This window comes from Boleophthalmus pectinirostris, unplaced genomic scaffold (genome assembly GCF_026225935.1).
Source record: "Boleophthalmus pectinirostris isolate CB_2022bp ecotype Guang Dong unplaced genomic scaffold, ASM2622593v1 HiC_scaffold_12, whole genome shotgun sequence".
In the NCBI taxonomy this organism is placed as follows: Eukaryota; Metazoa; Chordata; class Actinopteri; order Gobiiformes; family Gobiidae; genus Boleophthalmus; species Boleophthalmus pectinirostris.
Genome location: NW_026571018.1, coordinates 10,441,147 through 10,464,357, shown reverse-complemented (window position 1 = coordinate 10,464,357; position 23,211 = coordinate 10,441,147). Strand labels below are relative to the sequence as shown.

General features: G+C 38.6%; 1 protein-coding gene across 1 annotated transcript in view; it reads right to left on the bottom strand.

Moving 5' to 3' along the window:
* Window positions 1–385: 385 nt before the first annotated feature.
* Window positions 386–23,211, bottom strand: part of nsd1b (nuclear receptor binding SET domain protein 1b) — a 41,621-nt gene continuing 18,795 nt past the window's right edge. Inside the window, 14 exon segments of the mRNA XM_055148357.1 lie at window positions 386–4,634; window positions 5,690–5,888; window positions 6,737–6,843; window positions 7,554–7,695; window positions 9,455–9,571; window positions 11,271–11,393; window positions 12,249–12,395; window positions 13,559–13,671; window positions 14,659–14,864; window positions 16,118–16,274; window positions 17,877–18,056; window positions 19,717–19,920; window positions 20,799–20,922; window positions 22,375–22,488. Of these exon segments, the coding sequence (XP_055004332.1) occupies window positions 4,045–4,634; window positions 5,690–5,888; window positions 6,737–6,843; window positions 7,554–7,695; window positions 9,455–9,571; window positions 11,271–11,393; window positions 12,249–12,395; window positions 13,559–13,671; window positions 14,659–14,864; window positions 16,118–16,274; window positions 17,877–18,056; window positions 19,717–19,920; window positions 20,799–20,922; window positions 22,375–22,488 (2,523 nt within the window). The 3' untranslated portion in view covers window positions 386–4,044.

Here is a 23,211-nt window from a genome sequence, read left to right as displayed (position 1 = left end):
CCCAGTCTAGTCCTGGTCTCAGTCCTGATCTTATCCCGATCTCAGTCTCCGTCTCAGTCCTGGTCTGTCTCAGTCCTAATCTTGTCTCAGTATCAGTCCCGGTCTCAGTTTTGGGCCTGGTCCGGTCCCCACTCTCCTAAACCAGGACTAAACCAGGATTGAACCAGAGGTCCACGGAGACTGTTGGGTTATCAGGAAATCGGGACCAGACCGGGACTGAGACCAGGACAGAACCCGGTTTAGAATTGGTTAAGTCCTGGTTTAAGTCAGGAAATGTCCGTTATCTGTTTTTTCCATTATTCATTTAAACACAAAATCGAAAACTGAAAAAACGAATCATTATCAGTTTTTTCACTAGTTTTGGAGACAAATAATGAAAAAAAAGTTGTTTTTTCTTATTTTTGGTTTTATTTTGAAAAACGAATGAACGAATGATACACAGATTATTTTTACTAGTGTGTTAACAGTCTTGTGGAAACCATAATAATAATAATTTTTGTTTATGTTTTTACTATGACAAAATTGGCTTCAGTTAGACTATCCATATTATTTTATTGTGCGTCACAGAACAGTTTTAAATATGAACACGTCAACAATTCGACAAACTATCTCAGCAGTTACATTTTCATAGACTTTTCTTACAAATGTCCACAGAGCTTCTATTTTACAGTCTAACAAAATCCTTCCCGGAAAACCTCAAAGTTCAGTCTCGTAGTCCATCCGAGGTACAGGTAGACTCCTATAGTTAAAATACAAGTCCCGGATCGAGGTCAGGTCCAAAACGGCTGCTCTCAAAGGCAGTCTTTAGCAGCCAAATCCTCTTTTTATCCACACTTTAACTCCAGGACATGGTTGATAATTCTTCCCTCAAACACATTCAATTAAGTTTTGTGAATTAGTATTTGGCGTTTTTGGAAAAGTTTTGCGAATAACAAAGTCTTTTGTTGTTGTTAGTAAGGGAGAGAGGTGGAGCAGGGGTACAAATCGTTCCCAAAGTTGATGTGTTATTGTCATGGTATTAAAATTCTCCGTAAGTAATGTTAAAATGCTGTTACCTCGTCAAAAAGTTGTGATTTGTTTAATTCACGTTTGAGTAACACTTTATTATTAGTCTGTCTGCATCTCCAAAGCTCAAAATGCTCTTTTCCAGCTTGGGATGTCGAGTAATAACAGCTATGTTTTACTTTTTATTCAGTAGAGATTGAAAATTCCAGCGCCGAAATGATCCAAATGATTCTAGTGAAGGTTTGTGTGAATGAAACAAAAACACAACTCAATGTGTGTGATGAGGAAACAACATTATAAATCAGAAAATAGCGTAAAGATAAAAGACCATAAAGATAAAAACACATTTGCGAGGACAGAGTGAAGACGAGGGATGCGAAATGAATCACAATCAACTCGAAATCGCAATATGGACGCAATAGTAAGTGCAATTTTTGAAGTACCAAAGTTTCCTCCACAAATAACAAAATATTCAGGCTTAATTTGCATTCTTATATCATTATTCTCAGTTCATATTTCAGTCTTTTGTTTATAATTTTAACTTTGAACAGGATCCTATCGTTAAAACATGAATCACAATCTAATCACATGACTGGTTAGAAGAAAAAGAAAGACTCAGGATTACTTTAATCAAGTTACAACTCTGTAAATGAGGGAGAGGAGGAACCATTGTAATGTAGTTAAAAAGTTGATTTTCCACAATGTCTTGTTTAAAGGTCCAATATTACACAAAACTGACACAAAATTTTGTAAAAAATAGCAATTCCAGGTCTGAAATTATCCAAATGATTCTAGTGAAGGTGAAGAGAGACGAACTCCACCTAAATTTGTGAGTTTAACAAGTGTGGATGAAACAAAATGCAACTCCAGATATGTTTGCAATGAGGAAACAACATTATAACAAATCAGAAAATAGTGTAATATGAGACCTTTAAATAATAATCTGCTAATACCTGTGTAACTTTTATTGCATTATAGAAATCGGAGGACCTACCGTCTTACAAATACTGTCATTTTTACATACATTTGCGGTGAAATATAGACGTAAATGCCATTTTTTAAAGCAAGAAATGGCTCCGTTTTTGAAATGTTACTTCGTCACTACTGTAATCGTATATAGACTTTATAGCTTTATTATAAATCCATCATATTTTGTTCTGAATTCGATGTAACTGTACATTCAGATCGGTCATTTATAACACAGGTGTAACAATAGACTTTAGTATCTTGTATGTAACCGTATTTGTGTGAATCTGCTGTTAAAATAATAGTGTAATCTTATTTTAGGCCCATTTTAGTCCTTCTTCAGACCTGTTTTAGGCCAGTTTGAGACCAGATTCACCCCCATACTTTTTACTTTGTTTATGGGGTTTTCTTGACCAAGACCCCACTCTTTTCTGCAGTTCTCCAACTGTAAATTACAATATAATTTAAACATCTTGATCCTTCTTATTGATACTTTGCAGGTGGGGGTGTGAACTGTAGGCACTGCTCTCTCTGAGGACTTTAATCTCATTTATTTTAACACAATCTGATCAGAAAGAAGTGACTAAGGCTACGTTCAGACTGCAGCCTGAAGTGACCCAAATCTGATTTTTTTGCCCCTATGCTCCTGTATCGGATCTTTTTATGACAGTCTGAACGAAACAGATACAATTTTATCAAATTTTTTGATATGTGGTCCTAAAACAGATACATATCTGATCTTTTGAGATGCGACTTCAGTCTGAACGGCCAGGTCACATTCATCCCACCTACACGTCAGGCTCTGACTCCAGTCAATGGAGGGAAAGTGAGGTTAGGGAGTTATGTGTGACGTCATCGTGTCCTCCAATGGGCATGCGGGACACTTTTGGGCCATTTAAAGTTCACACTGGAGATCACATACAAGTCGCATTTAATTGGAAATGTAAATGACCTTGCAAAAAATCCGAATTGAGCACTAAACCCTGCAGTCTGAACGTAGCCTAAATTGGAAGTTCAGTTAATTACTCTCAAACTTTTGTTGAAAACCAAACTCACAGGCTCCTGAAAATGTGCTGTTTAAATCCATTTTGCATCTTAAAATGGTTTCGTCTGTTGCACATTCAGCCATAGAGTTACATGTTGAACACCCCCAGCATGATCTCACTGCAAAGTATCAATAGAACTGTTGGGGATTTTTAGGTCATTGGAACCACCCGTGTAACACATTTCTGTACATTTCTGCAGTATTTCTCACTGAATCAAAACACATCTTTTTTCTGTTTTAGCATTACTATCATCAAAGATGACAGTCTGAGTCAACTGCGTTTTAGAGGTAGGAGATATGTTGAAAAATGCACAATATTACAGTTGTTGCTTTGGAGAAAAAAATTAAATTGAATAAGTTATCTCAAATATATATATAAAAAAAAGTTAAAACTGCAAAAATAGCTGATTGAAATAAAAATACAACAAATCTGAAGTGTTTTTTAAGCTGCTCTAAATAACATTTCTGGTAGAGGGTCGGCTACTGCTTTGCCTGGAATGTTCCACAATATACTTTACACTTCTCTGTCTCCATGGAGATGTCACTTGGACAAGCTACAGGTCAGATCTGTGGAGAGGCGACCCCAATCACATCACATGAGGAATGTATGGTTTTCAAGGTATTTTTGAGCTATAAAAACATCTGAAAATGATTAAATGTAAGATATAGTCAGTAAATGTAATGCCGTACTGTGGAACATTTCAGGCAAAATTCATGTAGACAAGCAGGTGGACCCCCCCTTAACAGAAATGCTACAAAGTGCAGCTTTAAACAAGAGTATGTGGCGATTTTTCTTCACTTTTCTAGTTGATTTTACAGTCTAGTCACAAGTCATAGGCACATTTTAGCACATTTCTGATTGAGTGGCATAATATCGTTTGAATATTCCACAAAAAAACAGATCTCCATTTTTGTTAATATCGCCCACCCCTAAGTGCAACGTAAAACAACAACGCCATGACCCTTTATTTCTGTTAAATTACTGTATAAAAATAGCTGTAACAAAAACTGACTTCCTGCCACGCCAATTAATCATCATCTTCATAATCGTCATCTTTTATTTCCAAATATTCCAGACTTTCCGGGTCAGATTTTTCCTCTCCCTGCTCGACTAAATCCTGCTCCACGTCGTCGGCCACGTCTCCCTCCTCTTCGTCCTCGTCGTCCTCATCGTACGACGAAATCGGCGAATAATGCGGCAGCTCAAAACAAGGCGGGCTGCTGCAGGACCTCTCCGAGCCACTAGGGGCCAGCGTGATTGGGATGGAAAAGGCAGGCGATGCATTCCCGTCGTTGCTGGAGGTGCTAGCTGCGTTGGCGTTAGTGGTACTGGACGAGGTGGTAGGGATGACCGCCATTCCGAGTCCGTAGGTGATCCCGCTGTTATCCGTTGGTTGGAATTGGTTGTCCGTAGGTTGGTACTCTCGGATTTCGCCCGGTTCCAGAGGGTTGGGGCCACAGGGGTCGTGTTCGGTGCAGCAAAGTTTTCCGTCCAGTTTGGATTTGAAAAGCAGTCCCTCTTTATGCTGATCGCAAAACGAACTGGGGCACATTTCGCAATAGGATTTCGCTTCCTTTCCGCAGACGTCGCACTGATGCCGCGGACACTCCCACCGTCCTGTAGAGAAAAAAAAAACGTTAACAATTAAAGGTCCACTCTGTAACTTTTTGGTTGCAAATCTGTCACCTGCTTTGCTCTGCCTGGAATGTTCCACAGTATGACATTAAACAGCTCTACCTTACATTTATTAAATTACAGGTGATTTTGCAGCTTAAAAATACTTAAAAAAAACAGGCATTCTGACTGTGGTCTTCATAAAGATAGAGAGGTTTAATGCCAGACTGTGAAACATTCCAGACAAAGCAATAACATCTCCATGGAGAAAAGCACTTGACCAGCCCTCCACCGAAAAAGTTACACAATGCATCTTTAAACATCTTAAAAATGGAATCTGGTTTCCTGCAGCTCAAACCTTGGCATTTTTCTATACTACACCACCGGTCAAAAGTTTTAGAACACAACACTTTTTCCAGTTTTTTTACTGTTTACTGTTGACCAAAACATATTCTGAAGTTTTGATTCATCAAAGTGTCCACCTTTGGCAGATATAACAGCTGAACACACTCGTGGCTCGTTTTTTCTACAATACAAATCAAATATTCTTCTGAAAGTTCTTCCCAAGTTTGTTGCAGAAGTTTCTATAAATGTGTGGCACTTGTAGGTTGTTTGGCTTTCACTCTTCTGTCCAATTCATCCCAAACCGGCTTGATGGGGTTTAAGTCTGGAGACTGCGCTGGACACTCTTATGTTTTCAAGCTTTACCATCTTGGTCTTTTTTCCTGGGGTAGTTTTGGCAGAGCTTGGACTTGTGTTTTGTATCTTTTATCTTTTTTTAACCTCTGGCTGTTCAGTTCTTACCTTTATATTATTTCAAGCTCTTCATTGGACCTGCACGACTTGAATTGCAATAAATAACTGGAAAAATTAAGGTGTTCTAAAATTTTTGACCGGTCTATATTCACTGTTCCTCCTCTGTGCACATCCAAACTACAGTATATCTACAAAACATCTGCTCCTGTCGGCTCCTCTGGCTCTGCTCCTTTAGCTCTGCTCCTCTAGCTCTGCTCCTGTATCTCTGCTCCTGTCTGCTCCTCTGTGTTGCGTTCACTGACCGGCCGGCCTCCTGGTGAGCTGGAGACAGTCGGCGTGATAGACTTTTGGACATCCAGGTTTCTTGCAGGAGACCAGCTGCCCTCCGTCTCCGCAGCTGAAACACTCATCTTCCCGTTCTTTAGTCAGAACAGCTCTGCTCTTCCTTCGACCACGACGCTTAAACTTGCGCCCTCTGTCCTCGGAAGATGGAGGATTGTTCTACCAAAAAAAAAAAAAAAAGTGAAACAATGAGAACTAGCTACTACTATGTTCACCAATTTTTATATACAGTGATCCCTCGCTATATCGCGCTTCACCTATCGCGGCCTCGCTGCTTCGCGGAATTTTTTACAGTGCTTTATTTTTTACAGTGAATCCTGATTGGCTTAGGGGCGTTACTGTTGTCTAGAAGTGAAAAAGGTTTATATTGGTTTGGCCACTGAACTTCAGCGCGCGGCACAAGAATGGGACCCTTTGATGTGTCGTTCATTGCAGTTCTCAAATATAATTGAAGGTGGGATGTCCGTTTATAAAAATCTTCTTGCTCAGAAAAAGAAAGAGTGCCAACAACTACCCATAACGATGTTCTCTCGGAGAAAGACCCCTGCGCAGCCTTCAGTAGAAAAAGACGCTACAGCGCAACGGAGTCAGGACGAAGAGGCGCAGCTGGAGGGACTGTGAAATACGCGAGTGACAATGTTTCCTACCTTGTATTCATTACTATATAAAAATATTGTTTTACAACACCGTTCTTTAAACTATTATAGTTATTTGTAAGAAAACTTTAATATTTCTATTTCTTTAACACATGTTGGGCCTGAAAAGAGGTTTTATTTTTTGTTTCATTCTGCAGTTCAGTATTGCATTGTAAAATCACAGTAAAAAATAAAGCTGACTACTTCGCAGATTTCACCTATTGCGGGTTATTTTTGGAACGTATCCCCCGCGATAAACGAGGGTTCACTGTAATGCAAAACTTCAAAGGCATGAAATAGCTTAAATTTGTACTAATGTATGTAAAAATGAAAATGAAAGTGTATTTTTTTGTAGATGCATGTCGTTTTTACCTTTGGTCTGACTCCGAGGAAGCCGCTGCAGTTTGGAGCTCCACATTTACAAACTGTTTTTCCGTTTCCTAAACACTCCAGGTTATAGTTGAAGGTCAACTCTGTACCTGAAACAAGCAAAATATATTGGTGTGAAAACAATGCATCACTTTTTGGATTTATGTACAGCCACTTATTCTCATCATACCACAGAAAATAAGGCAATTCTAGTTCAGTTAGTTTAAAGGACTCACATTATGCTATTTTCTGATCTACGTTACAATGTTGTTAGCTCTTCAAAAACAGACCTGGAGTTGTGTTTTGTTTCATTCACACATTTGAGTAATCCTTTATTATTAGTCTGTCTACATCTCCAAAGCTCAAAATGCTCTGTTCCACCTTGTGATATCACAAAGCAAGTGGTAATTTTCAAGTTAACAGCTCCTTTTACTTTTTGTTCAGTAGAAATTGTCAATTCTAGGGCTGAAATTATCTAAATGATTCTAGTGAAAGTGTATGTAGTTTAAAAACACAGTGGCGCACTTCCTGTATTACCATGTGACATCACAAGGTGGAACTGAGTGTTTTTAGTTTGAGAGAAAAACTCTGCCTAAATATGCAGGTTTGTGGGTTAAACATGTGTAAATAAAACAAAACAAAAAACACAACTCCAAGTATGTTTGTGATGAGGAAATAACATTATAACATAGATCAGAAAACAGGGCCCTACAAAAATAAAATTGTAATTCTATTTGCGATTACAGTATCTTTATTTTTCATATTTTTCCTCAAACTGTCCAGCCGATGTTACAGTTATTTGTGTTTTCTTGTTTCGTACCTGCGGGGATGTCCTCCAGCGCGAACAGTCCCACTCTGGTGTCTCCGCTCACCGTCCACTTCTGAGTCTCACAGTTTGGACGACAGCTGTGGTTCATGAAGCGCGCCTCATTTCCCTTCGGCCCTGCGTCGATGATACGATCCTAATAAAATAAAAAAATGAAAATAAAAAAGAATGAACAAGCAAAAACACGGAAAAACATGAATATACTCGTAAAGGTGCATTGTGTAAGTTTTCTGGTGGAGGATCTGTCAAATGCTTTACTTCATGGAGATGTTATTGCTTTTCTGGAATGTTTCACAGTGTGGCATTAAACCTTTCTATCTTCACGGAAACCAAACCAGACCAAGTTACAGGTCAGATCTGAGGAGAGGCGACCCCGCTCACAGTCAGAATATCTGTTTTTCTAGGTATTTTTGAGCCATAAAACCACCTGTAATTGCATAAATGTAAGGTAAATGTTTAATGTCATACTGTGGAACATTCCAGCCAGAGCAATGACGTATCCATAGAAACAAGCAGGTGTCGGACATGCCACTAGAAAAGTTACACAATGCACCTTTAATGCACAAACGAAATACCAGTACAGTAGAACAATACTATACAAATTGACCATAATTTGAAGCATACCTGTTCTGTAAAATCGACTTTTCAGAGTTGATTTTCTTTTAAGCATGTTGCCGTTCTCCCCTCACCATTTACTCACCCGAAGTTTTATTTGGAGTGATCTGTGCATGAACAATCTTTATTTGCTTGTTTTCGATATTGCCGCTTCACCAGCAAACCCCCACTGTGACATAAGTACTTCGTTCTCCAATTTAATTTTCTTAATTTGTGATACACGTACTCATTTTGGTACTAATGAAAAAAAAAATGCAGTTATCCACAGGAAATGCCACATCTTGGCTGTAATGACATTTACGGCGACATCAGTTCCCATTGGGCACCGCAGTTTTGTAATGTAGAAATGGTAAATGGTAAATGGTCACATTTTTCTATAGCGCTTTTCCACCTTCAAGGCACTCAAAGCGCTTTACAACAAGGAACCACTCACCCATTCACACACACATTCACACACCAGTGTATGCAGACACTGCATACATGCAGAAATAAGAGGACTTGTTTCTTTTATGAAGTCATTTTAGATCAATATAACTATAGAGAAGGCTCAAGCACTACAGGTCTTCTTTAACAGCAGCATTAGTATTAGTAGTTGTATTGGCAGAACCACCAGAATTATTGTAGTAGTAGTAGTAGTCGTAGTAGTCGTAGTAGTCGTAGTAGTAGTAGGCATACCCGGAATTTAGACCAGGAGCATCAGGAGCATCAGCAGCACATAATGTAGGCAGACCTGCATAAATGTGTACTTTTAAAACTTTCAATTTACACCAGAGGCAGCAGATCTCCTCCTGTGATGCCAGCCTCTGTGTATTCTCACATTTAAACACTAAATTATTTACACTGTTTACGTATTAATTGATCGGATGAATTATGTTTTAAATCACAATACAAAGGTTGACAACAAGAGAGACAACGCTTTGCAGCGATAACGAGCCGTATCTGCGGTGCTCGCATTAATGAAGCTCCTCGTTGTTTCACTTTGGTTGTCTGCACCACACGCTTTTTCATTCATAAGCTGTTCTTGTAAGGTTACTGTCTGATGTCATGAAGTGTTTTATATTTATCCTCCATGGCTGTAAACTTTCTGTAGTCCATCACGAGTCATCCCCCGAGCTCCTGGATGTGACGCTCCATGTTTACGCAACTGTAGTGGTTTTAGAGAACCTATTTTGAAAGGGCATCAGAAGATTATTTTGACACCGTGTGCCCATTTCCAGTCTTAGTAAATAGGGGGTTAGTGGTAGTAGAAGTAGTAGGAGTAATATTATAAAAAGTAGTACCTTATCTAGAGTGAGCATATAGAAGTTTCCAATGTCGTTTTCTTGAGCATCTCTGATTCTGGATCTGCACTCCTCTTCATCGATGACCTCCCCCACGTACTCGCTCACAAACTGACCCTGCACACACAAACACCAAACACATACAGTGGACTGAGTGAGTGTGACGTCACCCATAGTGTTCAGGTCCAGTCAAATGAAGCTCAGTGAGGCTTGCAGTTTTAGGGGCGAATTTGGAGCCAAGTTCCATATTTGGAATTCCAGTATCAGAGCAACCAAAGAGCCAATCAGGAGTGATGCTGCTGAGGTAACACTCCTACCCGTCTGCACTAATGATGCTTCAATTAAACCAGTTTGGCACAAAACAGGTGCCTGACTGAAAATGAACTTTATTCATGTTAACCCGAGTTGTTTTTCGTGCTTCATTCACATTCTTTATTAATCAACTGATCCAAAGTCTCCTCTGAGCACTCATCAATGACTGAATTTTAGTTGTGTCATAAACTGGATAGAACTCCAGACATCTGCTACTGTTAAGTTTTTAAGCCCAAACACCAACACCAGACTCATTCTGTGGTCAAATTGTGTTCACAACAAACACATGGCTCTATTAGCATTCACAGCGGATAGGGACTTAATTTGTTTACTTCCTGACTGTCCATTCCCGTTGCTGACAGCAGAGGGAGCTCACTGAAGCTCAAATGCCTCAACAGTGTAGTTTACTATATATTATAAGTATATTTTTCAAACTGATTATTTTACATTACGAATCCCAAGGTGTCCAAAAGTATGTTTTAAAGGGAATTCAAACCACAAGACTGTATAGTATGTGTATATATAGTATAGTATGGTATTTTTAATCTATATTAAAAATGTAAAACACAATGTAAAGTGCTTTACACGGTGGCACAAGACATAATCTAAATAACATTGCTTTGAATGTATTCATCTACTAGACTACGTTCAGACTGCAGGGCTTAATGCTCAATTTGGATTTTTTTGTGAAATCAGATTTTTTTGAGATGTTGTTCACATTTCCAATTAAATGTGACTTGTATGTGATCTCCAGTGTGAACTTTAAATGCCCCAAAAGTGTCCCACATGTGCATTAGAGGACACAACGACGTCACATGCAGTGAACGTGCTCAGTGTTTATGGAAGTCAGCTAAACGTTGAGCTAGTCTCCCAAACTACGGTTCAGTTCTTCGTAAAATGGACCGGTTTCACGTCCACGGCCGATTTGTTTGGTTGAGTCTTTAGCCTCGTTGTATTTGACTCACAAACTCTTTATTTTTTGTTGACATTGGAGACAGGACTGCCTGTAGCCGGACATTTCTTTGGCAATCATTTCAAAAACTGCAAGGCTCCGATAACACTCCTCCAATTTGGCCTGAATATAGCGATCCCCCCAAATATTAATAAACTTGCTAACCTCTCTTTCCCTCCATTGACTAGACTGAGCCTGACGTGTAGGTGGGATGAATGTGACCTGGCCGTTCAGACTGAAGTTGCATGTCAAAAGATCGGATTTGTATCTGTTTTAGGAGCATATCCAAGTGGCCTGGGTCGCATTTGAAAAAATCGTATCTGTGTCGTTCAGACTGTCATTAAACATCAGATACAGGTCACATAGGGGCGAATAAAAATCTGATTTGGGTCACTTCAGGCTACAGTCTGAGTGTAGCCTTAGACACTGTGAATGAAAGTGAATTAAGGATTTCACTGTTGTTTGGTCATGGAGTCCATTATTGTGATTATTCTTAAGTTTGACATTGTGACTAGATCGAACCACCACCATCAGTGTGTCCTTAAACTTTACCTTCTTGATGTCGTGGCTACAGCGCAGACCCCAGCCCCGAGACAGTGTCCTGAAGATCTCCACTGAGCTGTACTCCCGTTTGGTGAAGGCCTGGTTCAGACACTTCTCTCCTGCTGGACAAACCTGGAACAACACGAGCAAGAAAAACTTTCAGGAACACAATGACAAAGCAGATAAATTGCACAGTTTTCTGATCTGTATTATTATAATGTTGATTCCTCATCACAAACAGACTTGGTGAGTTGTGTTTTGTTTCATTCACACATGTTTAATTCACAAACCCTGCATATTTAGGCTGAGTTCTTCTGTCTGTGACCTTGTGATGTCATGTGGCAATACAAGAAGTGCTCCACTGTGTTTTTAAACTTCCAACACCTTCACTTAAATTATCTGGATCATTACAGCCCTGGAATTACCAATCTCTACTGAACAAAAGGTAAAAGGGAGCTGTTAACTTGAAAACTACCACTACATGACATCACAAAGTGGAATAGTTTTGGAGACTGACTTACTCAAATGTGTGTAAAAGAAACAAAACACAACTCCAGGTCTGTTTTTGACGAGGTAACAAGAATATAGTACAGCTTAAAACTCACAAGAATCTATTTTATGTAATATAGGTCTTTTAAGTAAGCAAATAAATAAATAGTGACATGACAGGGCACTCCAATACTAACTGAAACTGAAACTAGTATCACAAATATGTACTTATTTCTAGGATCAGTACTGAAAATAAATAAATAAAAAATCATAAACAGGATAAAATTTTACCTGTAAAATGGCCTTGAGCTTTATTTGAGCTACTAGATCACTTTGTTTAACTCAAGAAACTATTACTTCGAGTTGAAATGTACACAAAACTATCAAAAAATGAAATTAAAACGTTTAAAATCATAATTATGACTTCAAAATATGTATGAAGTATTAATCCTTTGTTTGACAAGTTGAAATAGAGGATGTTGCAGTTCTGTGTTGTACCTGTGGGTGGCACTCATACAGCAGCATGCGGTTGATGCACTCTGAGTCCATCCCACACGGGCTCTCGTCTGAGGCTTTACAGTTACAGCGCGGGATCTCCGACAGGTCCGCAGTGAAGATCTGCACCTTCCCAATCGGCCGGTTCACCTGACAGAGACAGGTTCAGTCTGTGTTAAGCGTCTGGGGTTAAATATGCTAACTCAGTCACATCACCTTGTGAAGTCCAGATAATTTCAAAAGGCAAAACAAAACTGAGGCTGATTAGTGCTTAGACATAGGGCTGGCAGCGGTGCATGGACTACTCAATTTTGTTACTTAAGTACAGATACTGGGGCAAAGGATTACTCAAGTAAAAGTATCTAATGAAAAAGTCTACTTAAGTAAAAGCATTAAAGTTCCTGGATAAAATGTACTTAAGAGTAAAAATTTTAAGCATTTTGCAGAGACTTTTAGGACAAAGAAAAGATGAAATTTGTGATTTTGACAATGAGTTTAGTGGATTTTAAGTGATTCAGTTGATTTTTTTAAAATTTTCTAGCTGTTTTTGTGTTTTTGTGTGTTTGGCTTGTTCAAGGTTGGGACGTTAACTCATATTAAATGTGCTATATGTGTCTTTTCAGCAGGTCTCAAACCATAAAGAAAATTACTTTTTAACTTGTGAAGTAAAACTAAAAAGTATCCACTGTAAAATGTACTTAAGTAAAGTACAGATACCTAAAAATTGCACTCAAGTATTATACTTTTATTTTTGTACTTCATTAACTTCTGCCGCTGAGGGCTGGGCAAGACGGTTATAAAAATCAAATTGTAATTTCATTCCTGTGGCGATATACGATATAAGTATGTATGTTTAGGTAAAATTATACTGTAAAATTAGTAAAAAATTTGTAAAAGTAAAATTACTGTTGTGCTGTACCACAAAAGGCGTTTGAGTTTGACGTCATGGCTTCACAACTCTTTGCTGATTGACCACTGGGAACATCAGCTGCTGCAGTGGAACTGTTGTTGTGTCCTTGGACAGGACACACCACTCAGCTTGCTAAGTATATAATGTTGTGTGTATAAGAGTGATTTGTCAGAGGAGCCAATGGTACAAATTTACATGATCACTTCTGTCTGTCTGCCCCAGGACAACTGTGGCTGCATCGGTTACCACCACTGAGGATGGAGTGAATGATGAAGAGTGTAGAGCGCTTTAGACGTATATGGGCTGTAAAAACTCAATGCATTATTATGAAGTCCTGGTTTAGTTCTGGTTAAGTCCTGGTTAGGCTTCTGAGTTTAGTCCTGGTTTAGTCTTGGTGTTGTACCTTGATGTGTTTATAAGGTGGAGGTTTTCTGTCGTTCTTCCGATCTTCCTGAAGCTGTCTGAGCTCTTTCTCGGCCTGAAGCTCCCTGAACCTCTCTGCTGCCTCCTCCAGGGCTGCAGGTCACAGGACATGATGAGAACACAGATAAAGACAGGTTATGAATATATGAGATTTAGGATTGTATAATCAATGGGATAAAATCGTAGTAATACAGAATTAATAGGGTTATTTTTATGCTATTTTATGATCTATGTTATAATGTTGTTTCCTCGTCACAAACATAGCTGGAGTTTTGTTTTGAATACCCTGAATATTTAGGTTGAACGGAAAACGCTCACAGAAATCCACCTTATTATGTCACGTGGCAATAGAGAAAATAGACGAAATGTCACTGTGTTTTTAAACTCCATATGGTAAATAGTCACATTTTTATACAGCGCTTCTCCATCTTCAAGCCTCAAAGCACTTTACATCAAGGAACCACTCACCCGTTCACCAGTGTGTGTGAAGTGGGTTAAGTGTCTTCACTGCAGGAGCTGAGATCACACTGCCAATCTGTGGGTCAGTGGATCTGTCCGCTCAACCAATAATGTTTATGTCAAGAGCAGGATTTGAATGGCCAACCTTCAGACCAGTGCACAAACGCTCTACCAACTGAGCTACTGCCTACCTGTACAGCTTCATACAAACATTTGGATGATTTTAACCCTGAAATCTTCAATCTCTACTGAACTAAAGCTGAAAGAAGCTGAAAACTACTCCTACATGACATCATGAGGTGCATTTTGAGCTTTGGAGATGTATAGACTAATAATAAAGTGTTACCCAAACATGTGTGAATGAAACAAAACACAACTCCAGGTTTGTTTTTGTGGAGGTAACAACGTTATAACATGACTTAAATTGTCAAAACCTTTAAATTATTGTTATCAAGGGGCTACCAAATCTCGAATTTTGTATTATTTAAAACTACTATACATTAAAATAGCAACAAGCAAAAATAAGAAAACATTTATTTGTTTTTCAGAGAGCACCTTAATTTATTTTGAGAAATACAGATTATTCCAAAAAACATACTGAAAACATTACAGCACTCTCACCTTTCTTGTAGGTGGCATCGACTCCTTTTCCCATCTTCTCTTTGCTGTTGGCGTCCACGTCCATATAAGGAAAGACCCGAGCCTGGTACGTCCACAGATAATCGTTGGAGCCAAAGAAATGCACTGGGAACTCGCCCACGTCGTGCCTCATTCGCTGGATGTTTTCTGGGATCGACTTTGGGTGACTCACCTCGGCCGGCCACCACCTGCAGGGGGCAGCACACACAGGAGGGAGGGAGTTTAAAGTGTGCAGGAAAAGTGTGGATGATTCTCACATTTTGATTTTATTTGGTGGGATAATATAATAGTTAGTATAAATTATAGAATAGTTTTACACAATTTAGGAAGAAAAGTTGAAAAATATGTTGAAAATTACATGAAGTGAAGATTTTAGAGAGTTCTATTATGGTTGTATTATTTTGTGTGTGGCTGCCGATCTTGAAAATAAATAACTTCAATATGGTCGATAAAGCCGTTTTAAAGCCCCCCAGAGAGTTTTCTTATTGGTCACATGAAAACTGAATATTTTACACAAATTAACCGACTTCATGTCATGTTTAAGATGCAAAATGTTTCCCAAATTCTCCATTGACATGAATAGGTTCCCCATTTAACTAGAACTGCCGCCACAAAAAAAACAACAACTTGTGGGCAGAATAAGGTGGATATTGATAATGTATATATATTGCTTAGTTTTTTTGGGGGGGGTTTGTGTGAGTTTTATTTTCTACTTTTCATCTTCATTGCTATGTTCGAACTAAAACTAAAAATCAGACTGTTGGGAGAATTCTATCCAAAGGTTTGTCATGATTTACATGCAAGAAAGACATTTTTATGATACGTTAAGCATTATTAGGTGTTTTACTATAATTTTGCCAGATTTTATTCATCAAATATTAATTTCTGTGACATTAGAGGAGTTTGGCCTGGCCTGTATGGATGCCAGGTAACAGTTAAGGAATTTCCTAATGTAATGTCATGATTTCTAACCAGAAAGTCACATTTTAAACCTAAAATAAAATAATGGCTAAACTGATTTTAAAAAACAAAAAAAAACAAAAACAAAAAAAAAACCTGGACTGAAGGAACCGATTATTAATGTTCATCTTGATTTATGGATGGATAAAATTGTGAAATAATTTTAATTTAAGGCCTGAATAATGAGTCTGAGAGCAGTAGTTACAGAGAAACACCACTTTTTTAGTAGTAAGTGAATATTGAACATTATGAAATTGTTTGTTTGTTGAAAAAATACCTACACAGGACCGTGGACCCTCGTATTGGTCACAGGCTCCTGAAAATGTATTAAATCTATTTTGTTTCAGACTTTTTTTTTTGTGAATTTTGCTAATGTGTGAATCGTGTCACCATGGTAACAGATGAACATTCCACTATATACATATATATACAGGCCCCCTTCAGTGTGATGATCACTGCAAAGTGTCAAATACACACTGACCTGTAGCGGCCCACTTTGACCCAGAGGATGTCCTTGATTCGTGGCTTCTTTCCGGACTTACAGTCGTTACAGAACCATGAACCTTTGGGCATCTCGATGTTCAGGCACTCTCTGTGGAAGGCAGCGGGGCAGGACTCGCAGCACAGCAGACTGCCCCCTACAGGCCAGGACAGAGGAGCACAGAGATATGAGGATTATGCACTTGACAAATGAAACTGTTACTCAAGCAAATGTTTAACTGCACATCTGTACAGTGATGCTGTCTTATATTATTTGCAAAGAAAGTAAAAGTAAAATCCATAATTGTTTGATCTGATTGTTTCTTTTAAAGCTGAGGAACCTGATTTACAAACCGTGAAAGAAGCTATCTAAATCCAAGACCCTTAATTACATAGGGCAGTTGGCACAATATGGCAGAATTATATACTTGGCAATATTCCACAGTTTCATTGCAGCAAGATCACAATATAAATTTTGATCACACTATTTTTTTACACTTTGATGTGATTGAGTGAGTGACAGCTGGATTTAAACCAGAGTATTATAGAGACTGACCAATAGGAGAAGGGAGAGAGAAAAAGTCTCTGTGTTTGAGCTGCTTTAAATACAGAAATAGTGAATCACATTATGAAAGTATAATCAAAATATGAATGACAATAGTCACGGGGATTCAGCTTTTATCACTATGTGGCACAGCCCTACCTTTATGTTTCTTTACTACTACAAAAAACTGAACACTGTCCATAGTCTGTAGATACAAATAGGTAAATCGCTCCAGCAACTCTAGCTCCAATTGATTTTCTATTGTCACCCCACTCTCTGTAACTGCTGCTGTCAGGTAGAGCCCACGGGACCTGACGCAAAACAGTACGGCGTGGGACACATTTTGAAAGCTCATTGTGGGCGGGAGCGGGACTATACAATAGGTGGGATGATAAACTGCAGTCCTGCAAACAAAATATGAGTGTAAAGGAAAATAGACAAATGACAAATATAAACATATCTTGCATCATTTGTGTTGGATATTTTATTTGGCATTAATAAAAACATTTTAAGCAGCCTAAATTTGCAGATGTGGTCTAATCTCACACACACTTAGAAAATTCCTTACTGCTTCTCTGTGTTTTATAGAGCTTAAGAAAGTGAACGTCCCCATCTTGCGGGATTTGTGGGCGGGAGTGGGACAAAATATGGCAGATGCGGGTGGGAGCAGGACTGAAAATTACAGTTTTTTGCAGGAGCGGGCCTGAAAATTCAGTCCCACGCAGATCTCTACTGTCAGGCTCCTGATTTTGGTCTTAAAATGTTCATTAACCTGCTCTACATGATCCCAGTGTTTTTAGTTTGCTATTTTGTTTTTAAATCAACAGGTTTGATTGACAGTGTTGTTAAGCACCCGCTTCTTGTATATAGCTTTTTTATGACTTTCCTATTTTATTTTGACTTGTACAAATACATTTATATAATTGACACCAGACTCTTGCTATCTTTTTTGCTACTTAATTAGAGTTTATAATTACCATTTTTTACTCTTTATTATTATATTAAATTGTGATGTGTGAGCAACTGTGCCCAAATACAGATCAATTAAGTTTGTCTAAGCCTAACTCTAAATTTAATCTACATCTTTATACAGTCCATGACAATGACAAACAATAGTATTTTATTATTCCATCTCCATATTAGAGGTCTGTATAAAGTTGTGGTCAGAGAAGCAGCCGTTCTTACAGTGTTTGTGTTTGTTTGGAGCAGATTTTACCTTCAGTGCAGACGAAGCACCAGCTCACATTGACATGCTCGTGGTTCTTGACTCCCTTCCTCGGGGTGAAGTGGTTTGGGCAGAGGATGCTGTTGGAGGAGAGGACTCTGCAGCCGGCCGCCATGCACAGGTCAGTGGCATGATACGCAACGGGACAGCGGACGCAGCGCACCAAACGTCCTGTAGAGGGAGTAAAGAGTCAGTCAGCCAGTACAGAACAGGAAAGAAGTAATATCTAACATGGGTTATCTAACTGCAATGTTTCAGATGATTTCAATAAGATATGAAATTTATGTTTCAGGCATAAAAAGTTCACGTCTCACTTTTTGAACATGTTCAGAAAGACAAGCATTTGAGAGAAGACTGAAAACAGAATCCCTTAAAGGTGCATTGTGTAACTTTTCTAGAGGACAGTTCGTCAAATGCTTTTCTCCATGTTACTGCTTTGTCTAGAATGTTTCAGAGTATGGCTTTAAATCTTTCCATCTTCATGGAAACCAAAAAAGACCAAGTTATAGGTCAGATCTGTGGATAGGTGATCCCGCTCACAGTCAGAATGCCTGTTTTTCTGTTTTGTCCTAGGTATTTTTGAGCTATAAATCCTGCAAACTGTAGTTAAATAAATGTAAGGTAGAGCAGGTGATGGACCCCACCTTAAAAATAATAAAAGAAATGTGAATTTCATAACATGTTTGTACAAGATTTAACGACAGCGTTAGTGGGTTAATACACAATAAGACGGGATAATTTAATATTATGTTACTAAGACTTTGCTAATTCTAGACAATTCAAAATGTGATTTTAATAATTACAAAAGTAAAGGAGTTTTAAAAAAGTTTAAAGCAACAGCTGCAAGTATCAAAGGTAATTTGAATGGCAGAAGCTGGACCATTTTCTCCTTGGATTTTAAAAACATGGAGGCGCACTTACTGGATTAGTCTTTTGAGAAAGACTATTCATGGGCTTCAGTTTTATGTTTATAGGAACAATTTTCAATACTTTTGATCCTCCAAAAGATAGAATATTTTATTATGAATAGGTAATTGCTGACCTAATTAAAAGGAACATTTTAAGACCAAAATGGCAAGGCTCACTGCAGCAGATACAGAGAGAGAGGCAACAATTTTTTAATGTAAAGTAAATTGGATCCAGAGTCGATGGAGCTGGAAGAGCCCCATGCTCATTTCCTGTTTAGAATGCAATGACAAGTGGATAACCTGTGTCCATTTATATACCATATTTATTAGCTGTCGTCAGACTCAGCATCAGTTCCAGTTAGAATTATTCCGGGCTTTCTGAATCCCGACAGGATGGTTTCGGTGTCACTGAAGTCCAGGCTTTGTCGATCCAACCACTGACCTCCAGGAAAGTTGGATGGTGCATCCTTACTGTGTCACAAGTTTCTCGCTCACTCCAAACTTTCTTTCTGCTGCTCGATTACCGTTTTTGGCTGCATATTTCGCTACTTTAGCTTTTAATCTGCAAAATATGACTTTCTTTTCAGTGGTACAGAAGTAATGGTGCGATTGACTGATATGATACAGACAGGACATCGGCTCTTTCTGCAGGAGACATGAGGAGCAGAGCCAAGTGACCGTGGTACAGGAGTAACAGGAGCAGCAGATACTGACACACAAGCCTAGAGCGCCCTCTATCAGTGTGAAAATTTTAATATATAAGTCGCACCGGAGTATAAGTCGCAGGAAATACCCAAACCATGAAAAAAAGTGTGACTTACAGCCCAGAAAATATGATATACAGACTATGGTGCATCCCTAATAATAAGTAAGTTAAGGATAATCTAATAGGCCTATTTGAGAAGCTTCTGTGTGCGTCTCACCTTTGGACAGGTTGCTGCTGGTGGGGTTGGTGAGGTGGCAGGTGAGGCAGGCATGGATGGAGCACCTGAAGCCGCGGTTGACGGTGGGGGCGGTCGGGCCAAAGGCGGTGACACATTCACCGTGATAAAACTTTCCACAAACAGGAATCATACAGCGCCGCACGTCCTCCCCGCGCTTCTTACACACAAAACACGTGTGGACACCTGACAGAGGAAAACACAACATCATGATCAATTAATCAATCGCTGGTTTTCAGAGTCTAGAAAATGACGATGCCATAATTCCAAATGTACGGGAGTATGACACGAATTGTAAATATGTAAATAGCATAAGAATGTAGTGACTGAGATTGAATGGTTAGTTTTGGTTAGTTTTACTTACTGATTTAATGGATTTTATTTGGTACAAGCATATTACCTCTTTGTGTAGGCCAATGTTTTTATGTACATCTCTGATAAATAAACTAAATTAACAAAAAAACTTGGGGCACAAGAGAGAGATTTCCCTATTGATTACGTTGAACTTTGTGATGAAATATCAAAATTAAAGCAAATTCACAGATGTTGAACCTATTTTGAGTAAGTGACTAAACCATACGCTCACTGTATTAATTTTGTGTTTTACAGGAGAACGCTTGCAGGTAAAAACAACAAAATATTTTATCAGAAAAGCCTTTTGTTTAAATGGTGACAGCGTTTTTGAGGGACATAAAAACGCAAAAATCTGAAACTACCCTTCAGAGTGGAAAAGTTGAATACGTTCCGCCGTAGCGTTTCCTTTTACACTGCCCAAGATGCAAAACTCTGGTCAGATCTGCTCACGTCGCGTATGCGTTTACGTCACATACATCACCACCGAGCCGCCTGGCATGCAAACCTAATCGAATTCCACACACTTCTGCGTCACCGTATGCATGCAGATACACTACAGGATTTTTCGATCTCAAAACGATTTTTAAACATACATCAGATACATGATTTTTGAAGTTATTGCACTTATTGTCCTGTCCTGTCTAATGTCTGTGTGCTTGTTGTATGTTACAAATTATACAATAAAATAAAATTAGTTGCAGTATTCGTACCTGATTTGCACTCGGGGCAGATGAACTTGCCCTTTGGAGCCTGAGCTAAAGAGATGCAAGGCAGATGGAAGGCCCCGCAACACTGACCCTCACACAGCAGCAGCTCTCCGGTCTTCTCACACACCTGCCATCACAAAAACACAATATAATTACTGAAAATGTGGACTAACTGAAAGGATTTTGTCCCTCTGTTAAGTCACTAATGTAGTTATTGTGATAGACTTATTTACATGTATTTAAATGGTTCGTATTACACTGTTTTTTGATCGATAATGTAGTTTCCTCATCACAAACAGCCCTGGAGTTGTGTTTTGTTTCATTCACACATGTTTAACACACAAATCCTGAATATTTAGGCTGAGTTCTTCTCTCAAACAGAAATCACTCTGGCCCACTTTGAGCTGTCATGTTATAATGCAGGAAGTTCTCCTGAGGGTTACCAAACATTTTTCTCTGGGGACCACATTATCGCTCCTGACTGTGATGGGGGTCGGGGTCGGGTCGGTCGTATAACAGAATTGTTTGACCCTGAGGACGCAGATTATATTCTTTGAAAACCTCCACACTTTCTTTACATATCTGACAAACTACACTGTCCTTACACCGAACAAAAAAATAATCGGTCGTCCACTGTTCTTTGAAAACTCGTCACTCTCTGTCAAGTTTTCGTACTTTAACACGAGTCATTTTAATGTCTTTAACTGCACTACAAAACTCTGCACGTGCTTTGACTGTCACTGTTTGATCTCGAGTTTGTCAGGTGGCGAAAATTTGGCGGCAAATGTAAAAATAGGTCATAATAATTTTTATATAAATACTTTATATAAATATATTTTTAATTCAAAAAGTAAACAAAATACAAGATTCAGATATGTTATTATTTGCCAAAAAGTAATTTAAAAAACTGGCCATGAAAACTTTTGAGGATTGCCTCACAGGGCCAGTTCAAGTGGTGAGGGGCAGAGGGGCTGGGGGGCCGGTCATAGGGGAGTGGAAGGCCAGAGAAACTAGAACCATTTGGATGATTTCACCACTGGATTTCCAATCTCTACTGAACTAAAAGTAAAAGAAGCTGTTAACTTTAACACTACAGCTTCATGCCATCACAAGGTGGAACAGAGAATTTTGAGCTTTGATGATACATACAAACTAATAATGTTTGATTAATCATACATGTGTGAATGAAGCAAAACACAACTCCAGGTCTGTGTTTGAGGAGGTAACAAGATTATAACATGACTGAAAGGTATATTTTGTAACTTTTCTGGTGGAGTCTCTATGCTTTCAAATGCTTTTCTCCATGGAGATGTTATTGCTTTGTCCGGAATGTTTCACAGTATGGCATTAAACCTTTCTATCTTCATGGAGACCAAACCAGAGCAAGTTACAGGTCAGATCTGTGGAGAGGCGGCCCCGCTCACAGTCTAGGTATTTTTGAGCTATAAAACCACCTGTAATTGAATAGAAATAAGAAGCTGACGGACACCCAACCAAAAAGTTACATAGTCCACCTTTAAAGCTTTAAAGAGTCAATTTTGTGTGATATAGGACCTTTAATAATAGGTAAAGTTCTGACCTGGCAGATGTTCTCCTTCATAGAGGCAGGTCCTCCTCTGTCTCCGATGATTTTCCTTTGAGCTAAAGCAGCATCGTCCAGGAGCAGGTCACTCTGGTCCAGACCCATGTCCATCTGTCCCATCACACAGAATTACATTATACTTTAAAATATTATAAAATATAAAATGATTACTAAATCTATAATAGCTCTGTTTTCATTTTTGTAAACAAAATAAGTCTATTTTCCATGTTAAAAGTGAGTGTGAGCTGAAATATTTTTATTTTTTATCACCTTCTTGGGCATGTAACTATTGCTATATGTTTTATTTTTATTTTTTGTTTAGTTTTTTGTGACCAAGATGATCTTTCATCAGCTTCAGTCATAAATTACATTCAGTCCAGTCATTTATGTGTGTGTTTTTGTTTTTCTATGTGTGAATATTGAACAGAGGCTGGTATCTGTCAGATTTTGGAGATTAATTTACAGAGGTTGTGATTTCGACTTGAGTCAGACTTGAGTCACTATTTTTAGGACTCGAGACTTGACTTGATAGAATAGACTAAGACTTGAGACTCGACTTGGACTTGAAGCTCAGTGACTTGGGACTTGACTCGGACTTTAGGCCTGTGACTTGAGAAACTTGATGCGTCTACTAAAAAATATATATGTTTTTAGAAAATATTTTCCTCTTTACAGTTGATAAATGCAGTTATTAACTAAACCATGTCCATCCCACTTCTCTGTTATTTTGGCTATAACTGAAGTACTGTGATGCTCAAATGTACTACAGTAATATACAGTACAATACAGTAAAACAGCGAGAACTACAAAGAACATGATCCTTCCATTTCAGTG